Genomic DNA, 13,425 nt, shown 5'->3' with positions numbered 1-13,425 from the left:
CATATTCAACTCTGCATTAGGGATGAATTTAAACTGCCTCTAGTCTGAAAAAATTAATTAGCAATAAAATCCACAGGGAGTTGGGCTCTCAAGCTTGAGCTCTTTGGAGGTCATGTATATCTGTGTGTTGCAATTGTACCAACTCTGTTTGGTTGCCAAATTAGGCATGTGAAGTAGTGCATCTCTCAGGTGGTCTTGAGTCCTTACTTAGGCTCTGTCAGCTAGAGCCTAAGTAATAATGCCACTTGCATTATGTGTGAAAAGCATATGCTAGGCCAGATGCAGTGGCTCACGCCTGTATACCCAGCACTTGGGGAGGCCGAGGTGGGCAGATCACCTGAGGTCGGGAGTTTGAGACCAGCCTGACCAACATGGAGAAACCCCATCTCTACTAAAAACACAAAATTAGCAGGGCATGGTGGCGTGTGCCTGTAATCCCAGCTATTTGAGAGGCTGAGACAGGAGAATTGCTTGAATCTGGGAGGCAGAGATTATGGTGAACTGAGATCGTGCCATTGCACTCCAGCCTGGGCAACAAGAGCTAAACTCCATCTCAAAAAGAAAAAGAAAAGCATATGCTGATTTATCTTGGGGGCACTTGAAAATCTCTGGCTTTGTTTTACACAGTTGCACTTGAAAAATTATTCGTAATACCAGGGTACCCTACATTTTGGGAAATTACAAGTTCTTTAATTAGCAATATGGCTGTGAGTTGGGATCTGCTATTCAGTAAGTTACTGCTCAAAGTTTAGCATGTGTACCATGGGGAAGTTGTTCAGCCTTGTGTTATTGAACTGGCTAATGATGTGGGATCAATGGCTAATCTGCACAGGGCACTCCTAAGAGGAATCCTGCACATGCAGTATTGCAATCTTTTCATTTCTAGTCAAGAGGAAGTACTAAAGTGTAAAACATCTCTTTACCTTTTTAGTCATGTTTCAAACACGAATGCTTGTGGCTTAAGCACATACAAGTACTTTATTTTACTTTTAAGATCCCAGTATTTTTTTCATTATAAAACAAGTCATTTTTTTAAAAAATCAAATAAATGAAGATTTACTAAGACAGTGTTGTGGATTTGGTCTCTGAGCCTTATTAGTTATTGTTCCCTGATTCACAGAGGGATCATCAAACTACTAGAACTCTAGGCTTCTAAAACCTTCAGTTAGAAGAAGGTTACTGATAAAATAGAGGATGCACATTTGGAATTTTTACTTGTTACCCTTCAAAGGTACACCCAGTAAAGGGCAATTTTCCTTTAATAAAGCAGGTACAAGCATGTCATTTTAGATATTACCACAAGGCCTAAATTCTATATGTAGATTCACCAAATATGTTTTTCTTTTGTGAAATTAAAATACTGAAACAGGAGATGCGAATATCCTAGACATCAGCTAAGTGGTATTTCCCTTTTCTAAAGCCTCTGCTTTCAAATGATTCTCAGACCTCCAGAAATTTTTAGCTGAATAAAAATTCTGTTAGATACCATAACTAAAGGAAAAACAAGCCATTTAGGATAAAAATAGTGAAGATAAGAAAGAGAATCACATTTAGATTTTTTTTTCAAATAGTCCCCTAAAAGAATCAAACCTAGAATCTGCTGCTTATTAGAGGCCCTTAAAGAAAGATTTATTCAAGAATAGTGAGAAGTTTGGAATAGAAGCATCTAGAGCTAATACTCAAACAGTGGAAGTATTTCCACCCACCCTACCTCTTTCAAAAAAAAAATCAGGCCAAGCGCAGTGGCTCACACCTGTAATCCCAGCACTTTGGGAGGCCGAGGCAGGCAGATTAGCTGATGTCAGGAGTTCAAGACCAGCCTGGCCAACATGGCAAAACTCCATCTCTCCTAAAAATACAAAAACTAGTCAGGTGTGGGGGTGGGCACCTGTAATCCCAGCTACTCTGGGAGGCTGAGGCAGGAGAATCACTTGAACCCGGACGGCGGGTTGCACCACTGCACTCCAGCCTGGGTGACAGAATGAGATTCTGTCTTAAAAAAAAAAAAAAAAAAAAAAATTCACCTTACAATATGATACTCTTGCACTGAATTTTTCGGTGGGAAAAACACACTGAAAATGGTATCAGCAGTGGCATGTGGCCAGAGTCCATACTCTGTAAGTGTGTGATGTTTGGAGAAGGAGGAGAAACTTTGACTTTGCTCGTATTCAAAATCTCCCCTTTTCCCTCTGGATTTTTTTTTTTTTTTTGAGATAGGATCTCAGTCACCCAGGCTGGAATGCATTGGTGTGATTTTGGCTCACTACAACCTCCGCCTCCCAGGCTCAGGCAATCCTCCCACCTCACCCTCCTGAGCAGCTGGGGACTACAGGCGCCCACCACCATGCCTGGCTAACTTTTGTATTTTTTGTAGAGCTGAGGTTTCATCTCATCTCTACAAAACTGGAAAGGCTGTTCTTCACCTGGGAAATTCTTGCCAAGGCTGATCTAAAACTCCTGAGCTCAAGCGATCTCTCCAGCGTGGACTTCCAAAGTGTTGGGATTACAGGTGTGAGCCACTGTGCCTGGCCTTCCTTGGGATTTTTAATTTTTGCTACTATATGCCATAAGAAGTTATCAGATCATTATATGTTAAAATTAGTGTTAGCTAGAGTTTGAATACAGCTACTCATTTTCCACAGTGAATTGAAAGAGGGTTGATTATACATACACAAATGATCTAGCTGTCCCTTTTCGTAGCCATTTTAAGGTTTCATTTTGATCAAATTACTTATGCTGATAAATTGCATACTAATCTTGTTTGTTTTTAACTTTGTAGACTTTCTTAAAACATTATGTTTAACGGAGGATGAAAGAGCAGAGGAGAATGTGTCTTCCCTTTTTACCTCTGTTGTTAACAGCTGCAAGGATTGCTCTTTAAAGAGAGATTACAACTTGTAACAGAAGTTAAAAACCCAAATGCAGAAGTTGCCATGTATACTTCTGATACCCCCCCAAAAAATCTAAAAATCAATTTTTATGTATAAATAAGTCCTAAATATACTCCATAATTTCCATTGTATACATCTTGACTTTTGAATATTGGATATGCTTGAAGTGGAGCCTTAATAAATTCATGGAACAAATTTATGTCGATATCTATTATGTGCCAGGCAATTTGCTTAATTCATATCACTGGGGTAAGTGCAAAGGATACTTACACTAACATTCTACTCGCCTTTCCCTCTGGATATTTCTTCCTACCTACTTGAAAGGAAAAAGAAGTAGGACTTGTTTAAATGACTTTACTTTTATCTTTTTATATAGTTCTATTCAAATGAAGAAAGAAGTAATGTCACCTTTGAAATGTAATTGGTAAACATGGTTCATATTATTTAAAAGGATTTGTCAGAAAGCTCAGGGAGCAAAAGATGGTTGTGTAGTAGAGCCACTAATTTCAAAAAGTTATCCTTTATTCTTATTTTATTTTATTTTTGGAGACAAAGTCTCGTTCTGTTGCCCAGGCTGGAGTGCAGTGGCATGATCTCGGCTCACTACAACCTCCACCTCCTGGGTTCATGCAATTCTCCTGCCTCAGCCTCCCAAGTAGCTGGGTCTACAGGCACGCGCCACCACGCCCAGCTAATTTTTGTATTTTTAGTAGAGATGGGGTTTTGCCATGTTGATCAGGCTGGTTTCGAACACCTGACCTCAAGTGATTCACTCTCCTCGGCTTCCCAAAGTGCTGGGATTACAGGTATAAGCCACTGCGCCTGGCCTATTAGTTCTTATTTAAAAACTGGTAAGTTATTTTATTTTCCAAGGGAAGGAAACATGCCTCTGCTTATTGAAATTGTCTAAATCTTATTCGTATTATCTTCTGGCTAACATTACTTAACTAATGTTGGGAAAGGAGTTGCATTTTCATTATTTTACTCTTCCCTCGCCATTGTTCTGAAAGCAATATAGAAAAGCTCTAAGAATTTCCCAGTTGAAGAACAGCCTTTCCAGTTGAAATCAGTTTTTCTAGTCTGAAGGGATTTTGTACAGTGAGCACAGATGTATAATTGTAAACCAGAAGCCAGCACAACCTATTTTGGGTACTTGGTTTGGTTTTTGAAGTGTTAGTCTGCCTTTTAGGGGTACATTTTTAAAGCATAGATCTTATGATCGCAAGATCATTCATTAAGCCTCTTCATTGTCAGGGTAAGGGTTTAGTATTCATACAATTATAAACTCAATTATAAGCACTAATTATCTGCATAGCCAACTCATTAATAATTAGTATATGTGCAGGCCTGGTAGCTCACTTCTGTAATGTTAGCTACTAGGAAGGCTGAGGCAGGAGAATGGCTTGAGGCCAGGAGTTAAAAACCAATCTGGGCAACATAGCGAGACCCCATCTGTAAAAGAAACAAACAAAAAAACAAATTTGCCAGGTGTGGTGGTGCATGCCTGTAGTCCAAGCTACTAGGAAGGCTGAGACAGGAAGATTGCTTGAGCCCAGGAGTTTGAGGCTCCAGTGAGCTATGATTGTGCTACCTCACTCCAGACTGGATGACAGAGCAAGACCCTGCCTCTAAAAAAGTAACAACAGTAATAACAATAAGATGGTGAGATAGTAGCACTAGGATGGTGAGAACTGGTTCTGGAGCCCTGGTTGAAGCCATGTTTTATTTTCATAAACAGCACTACTACTTGTATTTTAGACTAATAACATTACATTAATGCTTGACATTCATAAAGCTTATTTATTTATTTATTTTGAGACAGGGTCTCACTCTGTCACCTAGGCTGGAGTGCAGTGGTGCAATATCAGCTCACTGCAGCCTCCATGTCCCAAGTTCAAGCAATCCTCCTGCCTCAGCCTCCAGAGTATCTGGGATTACAGGTGCGTGCCACTACGCCCGGCTAATTTTTGTATTTTTAGTAGATACGGGGTTTCACCATGTTGACCAGGCTGGTCTCGAACTCCTGACCTCAAAGTGATCTGCCCACCTTGGCCTCCCAAAATGCTGGGATTACAGGCATGAGCCACCATGCCTGGCCTGTAAAGCATATATATTTAACAAAATAATATGTATAGGATGATTCAAATTTTGCTAAATATGTGTAAGATATGTATGTAATGATGGGGGAAAGGACTATAAATAATGTAATAAAATATTAATTATGTTTATCTCTATAGTCAGACATTATGTTAGGCTTTTAAAAAGATTTTTATTTTGGGCCATGAATATGTAATCAAGAAAAAGTTTATGACCCCACCATGTAGACAATACACATACATATGTACGAATTATGATTGGAAAAGTATTCTTTTTAAAAAAAAGCCAAACAACTTTTGATAAATTCTTAGTGAAACATCCAAATCTTTGCAGAACAAGAAAACATCCAATCTTTGCAGAACAAGAAGTGTCTATCCCTCGATTGTAGAGGGAAAAACCTCTTAGATACAGTTGTCAGCAAATGAAGAGTTATCTCTGTAAGCTTATAATCTGCTTATGGCATTACAAAGGCATTTGAGGTAATACTTAATGATTATGGAAGTCTCTCGAAGATAGAAAATTGGAGGAAAAACCCCATCAGAATCAAAGTAGGACTAACTACAAGTTGTCTTCTAGAATACTGGCAAGCAAGGTTTTTGTTTTATGTGTTTTTTGCTTACTGGCATTTTTGTTTTCATTCACAATGAAATTAGCTGTATTGCAGCCCATAAGAAAAATATAAGTTCTTCCAACTTAGACTGCCCCCTTTATGGAATTAAAAATATCAGTGAGGCCAGGCACAGTGGTTCACATCTGTAATCCCAACACTTTGGGAGGCCTGGGTGGGAGGACTGCTTAAGGCCAGGAGTTTGAGACCAGCCTGTGCAGCATAGCGAGACCCCCATCTCTACCAAAAACAAAACAAAACAACAACAACAAATTCTTTTTTTTTTTTTTTTTTTGAGATGGAGTCTCACTCTATTGCCCAGGCTGGGCAGTGCAGTGGCGTGATCTCGGCCCACTGCAAGCTCCGCCTCCTGGGTTCATGCCATTCTCCTGCCTCAGCCTCCCCAGTAGCTGGGACTACAGGTACCCACCACCACGCCCGGCCAAAATTTTTTTTGTATTTTTAGTATAGATGGGGTTTCAGCATGCTAGCCAGGATGGTATCAATCTCCTGACCTCGTGGCTCATTTTTTTTTTTTTTTGTATTTTTAGTAGAGATGGGGTTTCACTGTGTTAGCTAGGATGGTCTCAATCTCCTGACCTCATGATCCGCCTGTCTCAGCTTCCCAAAGTGCTGGGATTACAGGCATGAGCCACCGTGCCCAGCCAAAAAAGAATTCTTAAAACGTAGCTGGCATGGTGGCACACGCATGGAGTCCTAGCTACTTGGGAGCTTAAGGTGGGAAGGTCTCTTGAGCCCAGGAGTTCGAGGCTGCAGTGAGCTATGATTGCACCATTGTACTCCAGCCTGGGCAACAAATTGAGCCCCTGTCTCAAAAAACAAAAAACAAACAAAAAAATCAGTGAGAACAAGGTACTGCTTTTAGCCACTAAGATATCTATTTTTGAGCATATTTGAGCAACATAGATACTATCACCCCTTATATTTCTTTTGGAGTTCAAAAAATGCATTCTTATGCCTTAAATTATTTCATTCTCAAATACTTGTTTTTTTGGTGTGTGTGTGTGTGTTTTTTTTTTCTTTTTTTTTGAGACAAGAGTTTCACTCTCGTTGCCCAGGCTGGAGTGCAATGGTGCAATCTCGGCTCTCTGCAACCTCCACCTCCTGGGTTCAAGCAATTCTCCTGCCTCAGCCTCCCAAGTAGCTGGGATTACAGGCATACGCCACCATGCCTGGCTAATTTTTTTTATATTTTTAGTAGAGATGGAGTTTCACCGTGTTGGTCAGGCTGGTCTTGAACCCCTGACCTCAAGTGATCCACCTGCCTCGGCCTCCCAAAGTGCTGGGATTACAGGCATGAGCCACCAAGCACGGCCTCATTCTCAAATACTTGTGATTAAAGATATTCCCATTTTTAAAATGGGAAAACTTACATAGCACTACAAGTTTGCCAAAGTTGAAGTTAAAATGAATTTATTATATCCTTTGCAACCCTGAGTACCTTTAATGTGTCAAGTACTCCAGAGGCTGAGGTTAGCAAATTGAGTAAGATGCGGTTTTCACACCTGTGTGTACTTGAGCCTCCCTGCCCCATGGTTGCCAGATCTCCTCTCTTCTTGAGCTTAACTGAGCTGGGCAATCCATGTGATTTGCAGCAATATCAACACCAACAATGTCTAGGAAAGGACAGCCACAGGGAACTCTGGCTTCTCATGTCCAGAGACTTAACCTGAGTTGGGTGGGAACCCCATTGTTGTACCCTCCCTGAGGCTATTAGCCTTTCCTAAGCGGAATCTCTGCCTACATGGCCATCCCTGCTTGACTAGAGGTCCTGTGTGTGAGAATGTAGGATTCCTCATTCTTGATCCCAATCTATCTGCTTTTGTATGTGCTAAAATGCTGGATTTGAAATTAGGCCTTGGCGCCTGGCGCGGTGGCTCAGGCTTTTAATCCCAGCACTTTGGGAGGCCGAGGCGGGCGGATCACGAGGTCAGGAGATCGAGACCACGGTGAAACCCCGTCTCTACTAAAAATACAAAAAATTAGCCGGGCGTGGTGGCGGACGCCTGTAGTCCCAGCTACTCGGAGAGGCTGAGGCAGGAGAATGGCGTGAACCCGGGAGGCGGAGCTTGCAGGGAGCCGAGATCGCGCCACTGCACTCCAGCCTGGGAGACAGAGCGAGACTCCATCTCAAAAAAAAAAAAAAAAAAAAAAAAAAAAAAAGAAATTAGGCCTTGGCAATATTAGAAAATTAGATAACTATGCTACTGTCTGCAGAGAAGAGATCGCCCATCACCATTTTGAGGCATCTGTTTCCAGGTCACTAGAGGTTAATTGCACTGAAAATGGAAGAGGTGCCTTGAGACGACTTTCGGTAGTGAAGAAAGGGTTAATCCTGTTGCTCTACAAACCCTGGAAGCAGTTTGTCTGGAATTGTCCAAACTGCTACCAGAGAGCTAATCATCAGAACTGGTATTACATGTGAAAAAGGAAGTCTAGGGATGTGTGGTATGTCTGGTAGAATTGGTAGCTGGATGCTTTCCCCCATAATTCAGCAGTTGATATTTTAGTTAGAGTCTCTTTCAGACTGAAGTTGTTACCAGCGACTGCCTTTTCCAGCTAAGTTAAGGTGAGTTGAGAGCATGCTAAGCATTCTCCACCACTTGTTGCTATTGCATCTGTATATTTATGAGGAAAGAGAAATCTGAGATGTACTGGAGTTTTTTGTTTTTTCACTACCACTGTTAGCCTAGCTCCATTTTTTGATTACTAATTTGTGGACCTTTGTGAAACTGCCTGGTATGAATACGTTCTTTTCTTTCACATTTCTGTTTAAAGGGCAGGGGAAAAGGGAAGCAAACTGTAGCAAAAGAGAGATGAAAGTAGATTTCATTCATTTATTCTGTTACAAATTTTAATTGAGTGCCTCCTATATTCTGGGCATTGTTCTTATTGCTGTGGATATAGCAGTGCGAAAGACAGACAAAGAGGGGAAGAAGGGAACAGATGGCCGGGCGCCGTGGCTCAAGCCTGTAATCCCAGCACTTTGGGAGGCCGAGGCGGGCGGATCACAAGGTCAGGAGATCGAGACCACCCTGGCTAACACGGTGAAATCCCGTCTCTACTAAAAATACAAAAAATTAGCCGGGCGTGTTGGCGGGCGCCTGTAGTCCCAGCTACTCGGGAGGCTGAGGCAGGAGAATGGCGTGAACCCGGGAGGCGGAGCTTGCAGTGAGCCGAGATCGCGCCACTGCACTCCAGCCTGGGAGACAGAGAAAGACTCTGTCTCAAAAAAAAAAAAAAGAAAAAAAAAAGAAGGGGAACAGATGTAAAACTGGAAAGTGAATTGGTGGCGAATGGGCTAGGAGGAAGAATTTAAGTGCTCAGAGAAGGTCTCACTCAGATCTTACATTGAGCTAAAATCTAGATTACAAGGATGTTGCTAGGATTGGACTACATGTCTTGCTGCTCATGATAATGACTTGGACCAGGGTGGTGATGACGAAAACTGAAACCCTGTTACAAGCAGGAATTTCTCTGGCTTTGTGCCTACTTTTTCAGTGCAGTCTTTAATCAGCTTTACATTTTAATTTAAATAAAGTAATATTTTGACATAGCATATAGTTATGTGATTTCTGGGTGCTTTTTTTTAATTGTTGAAGTTTTTGACTATTAAGTACTGACTGTAAAACATCTAATTTGTTTTTGGCTTCTGTGTACTCGTCTTCCTAAATCTATAATATGTATCACAGTGTTTGCCAAAGTTGTTTATAGCTGTTTATTAAAATATTTATTGTCTTTCTTATTATAAAAGCGTTATACAGAAAGTATAACAAAATGTAATGAAATAAATAACCTTCAGGTTACAGTGACCAACGCCTGTAATCCCAGCACTTTGGGAGGCTGAGGTGGGAAGATACCCTGAGCCCAGGAGTTATCAGCTTGGGCAACAGAGTGAGACTCCCATCTCTATAAAAAAAAAAAATTATGAGTAGCTGGGTGTGGTGGTGTGTGCCTGTAGTTCCATCTACTCAGGAGGCTGAGGCGGGAGGATCAATTGAGCCTGGGAGGTTGAGGTTGCAGGGAGCCATGATTGCACTATGCACTCCCTCCTGGGCAACAGAAGGAGACCCTGTCTCAAAAAAAGGAAAAATAAGTAGTAACTCATGATTCCGCTATACAGATAAACATTTTGTTTTCTTTTTAGTCTTTTTTCTGTGCACAGATATATTTATTTCCAAATAGCTTTTTATTTTTTGAAGAAATAAATTTGGTAAACAATAGTTTTCATAAGAGATCAGTAGTTAGGTGGTTTGTTTCATTTACTTTTTCATAGCATTCTTCAAGGTATGGGATCAATTTCCTATTCTTTTCACTTGAACTACTGCTGTCATTAGTTGAAAAGCCATCTTCCCATTAGGTGTTTATTGTGTAACTGATGTATTTTGGTTGCATTTTCTATGTCTTCAGCCAGCTTTTTAATAATATCCTTAAAATGTTCATTGAGCTGAAGTCACAGATTAGACCTAGAGTTCAATCTCTTTTCCTTTTTTAGCCTTATTCTTTTCTCAGAGCTATAACTTAGTAAGCTTTGCCAGGAACCATCATTCTAATTTTCAGGTAATATGAATTCAGTATGTTAGTTTGTTCATTAACTCTTAGATTGCTTCTGTGATTTATGATGATTTATTTCAGCTTATAGCAACATCATCTAAATATTGAAATGTTAGAAATATCTTCTTAAAATGTTTGGAACTAACTTAGATCTTAGCTATAAAAGTATATTCAAGAAAATATAAATTCTTTTTGAAATATATTTGTTCTAAAAGCAGGCTGAAATGTAATGACGATTCTTGATGATTATTTTGCAGACCTCAAAGGAAGACCTTCTGCAGGCTGATTTTGAAGGTGCTTTAAAGTTCTTCAGGGTTCAGCTTCCAAAGAGATACAGGGCAGAGGAAAATGCAAGAAGACTGATGGAGCAGGCTTGCAATATTAAAGTAAGAACATGAGTTTTTATATAATAAAGGTAAAATATGAGTGCAGAATAATATGGCAAATTATGAAAAAAAATTTTTATATGTTGCAAGGTTTGATTATGTTTAAGGTTAGATTGTGTATGAACTGGTTTCTCCCAGATGTGTCAGGCTAATATGTGTATAGTAGCTGTACCTTTTAGTAGGACTTAGAGTGACAGTTGGCAGGCTCAGATTATAACAATAGGAAGACAAACATTTATCTCATAGGTGGGGCTCTAGAGTGGGCTGCTGTGATAGTGGTTTCCATGGAAGCAGACTTAGTATTTAGCTTTTGCCATCTGTTTTAAGATTATTTAGGACAAAGCAAGAAAAGCTTGCTTAGGCAATGTGTTCATTTCTCTAAGTGACTTGGAAAGTTTGAGTCTTGATCTGCCCATTCCCATCCCACACCTGCCAAATATCTGTGAATACATTGGTCCATGTCACATGTCTGATAAAACTAAACACATTTTATAAATCAATTTGAAATTGAAAACTCTTCCAGAAAGTTATAGTATTAAGGTGAGAGAGCACTCTTAAAATATTTGGAACCAATTTACTGATGTTAATTCTTATACCTCTACAATATAGCAGCGTATCTTTTTACCTAACCATAACATAAATATAAATTGTTTTCCTAAACAGAGATCCTGGTCTTAGGGACTTTACATTCTTGCAGAAGGAAACAGACAATAAGCAACATAATAAATATATTATTTATTTAACATGTTAGAAGGTGATAAATAGCTGTGAAAAAAAAGAGAGTAGGGGAAGATAAAGGGAGATTGGATTGGTGGGGGAGCAAAGGTTACGATTGTTATTAGATAGTCAATGTGGACCTCACTGAGTCAATGAAGGAGATGAGAGATTAGTCATGGGGATGTCCCGGGGAAAAGCTTTCTAGGCAGAGGCAATAGTCAGTTCAAAGGCCCAGAGACTGTCTCATGCCTGGGTGGGCTTCAGGAACAGGAAGGCCAGTGCAGCAGGAGTGAAGTGAATGAAATGGGAGTAGTAGGAATGCTCACAAAGAGCCAGAAAATGTAGGCCATTGTAAGCATTTAGGCTTTACTTTGAGTGAAGCAGGGAGCTCTTGCAGGGTTTTTAGTGGAGCAATGATATGATCTGTCTGAGGTTTTTAAAGGATCACAACGGCTATTTTGTTAAAAACAACCATAGGAAGGTAAGAGAAGTAGGGACATCAGACAGGAGATTTTGGAGTAATCCTCTTGAGAGTTGATGATAGACTGAACCAGGGTGTTAACAGTGGAGATAGAGATGGAGTGAAGATGGAGGTGGTTGGAACCTGGGTATTTTTGAAAGAGAACCAATAAGATTTCCTGATATATTAAATGTGAGTGTGAGAAGAAAAGAAGAGTTAAAATGATTGCACCGATTTTGAACTACGCAACTAGGAGATAAGAGTCACCATCAACTTATTAAGCATATTACTTAAATGTTACTTTGACACAGACTTCTTTTAGGCATCAGAGCCACTGTAGCATTTTTTGGTATAACACAATCATTTTAAATTTAAATCAAATTATAAATGTTAAAAAGTACAGTTCAACACTGAAAGTAAGTAACTGGGCAGAAAAAAATTATTTTGTCTTTCAAGTGAGCTTTATATTCAAAGAGATCATTTTCCAAAGCTGTCATAAGAAAGATGGATTTCTGAAGTTTTCATTCTGAAATGCAAACTCTTTAAAGCCTTCACGATTGATTGTTTTATTTGGCCAAAGTCTAAGCCACATTTATTTGTAACTTTGAAAGTATATTCTAGTGGGCATGATGCCTTTGACTGATTTTGTCGGTGGCGAGTTTGAAAGGTAGGCTTCAGCTAACTGATTGTTTCGGAGATGCCAGAGAGAAGTATTGTAAATTGGGTCAATGCTGTAGGCATCCTTTAAAATAAAATATTTATTTCTAAGAATAAAAGAGTAGAGAAATAAGAGGTACAGGTAAGGTGAAAAGTTAAATGTTTTCAAGGGAGATCTCAGAGGATTGGCAAGTCACTGAGGACAAAAGAAACCCAGGAAAACAATTGAAAAACATGAAATGTATAGGGAAAAATTTTTTCTCCAATATAATTTATGAAGTTCCTGGAGGTGGCTAGTTATTATCAGTCCAGAAACATGGGATCTGAGAGATGGAGAAGCACAAAATGTTAGAAAACAAGTTCAAAATATAATCCAAATGGACTGCTCCTGGAAGGGAAGTGCTGGGTACAACCAGAATAAATTTTTTGGACATGAATAGGTAAATATGAATATTTTTAAAGCTTTTTATAAGGTTTCAATAATTTAAAATTTTTAATAATTTAATAATTTGTAAAGTTTTAATAGTTTTTTGTGGGGTTTTCTTTGCATTATCTAAGGAGAACGCCTTTGTCTTGGATATTTAAGACAGTATCCACAGGACACCATTTCATTTATAACATATAATTGTAGAGTGAATGATTGTGAGGCAGATGTGAGGTGAAACTGAAAGAAGGAAGACATAAGTAGTCCAGTATTGGGCTGGGATTGTGCTGGGACTAGAATGTAGGTCTCCAATCCAAAGGTCTAAAATTCTTTTTAAACCAAGACCTATATTTTGGTTGCTTTTATGTCAAGACCATGACTATATGTACATACTTATATACATGCATAACTGAAGAGATACTTACCCTTACACTGAGGCACTCTGATGTTTTTTGTTCTATTGTATTGTATTTCCTTTTTTTTTTTTTGAGATGGGGTCTCATTCTGTTGCCCAGGCTGGAGTGCAGTGGCACAATCTCTGCTCACTGCAACCTCCCAGGTTCAAGCAATTCTCCTGCCTCAGCCTCCTGAGTAGCTGGGACTACTGTCAT

The 13,425-nt window shown here is 39.5% G+C and overlaps 1 protein-coding gene across 4 annotated transcripts in view; it reads left to right on the top strand.

Moving 5' to 3' along the window:
- The window catches only part of LOC116473208 (rab GTPase-activating protein 1-like), a 293,936-nt gene that overhangs the window by 109,363 nt on the left and 171,148 nt on the right, over positions 1-13,425 (top strand). For all 4 annotated transcript variants that reach the window (XM_032160934.2, XM_058443075.1, XM_032160932.2 and 1 more), the window contains one exon: positions 10,428-10,556. In XM_032160934.2, the coding sequence (XP_032016825.1) occupies positions 10,428-10,556 (129 nt within the window). The remainder of the gene's footprint in view (positions 1-10,427; positions 10,557-13,425) is intronic.

The sequence above is a fragment of the Hylobates moloch genome, unplaced genomic scaffold, assembly GCF_009828535.3.
Source record: "Hylobates moloch isolate HMO894 unplaced genomic scaffold, HMol_V3 SCAFFOLD_8, whole genome shotgun sequence".
Taxonomy (NCBI): domain Eukaryota; kingdom Metazoa; phylum Chordata; class Mammalia; order Primates; family Hylobatidae; genus Hylobates; species Hylobates moloch.
The sequence above is the reverse complement of the archived record's forward strand: the minus strand, read 5'-3'. Positions and strand labels throughout refer to the sequence as shown.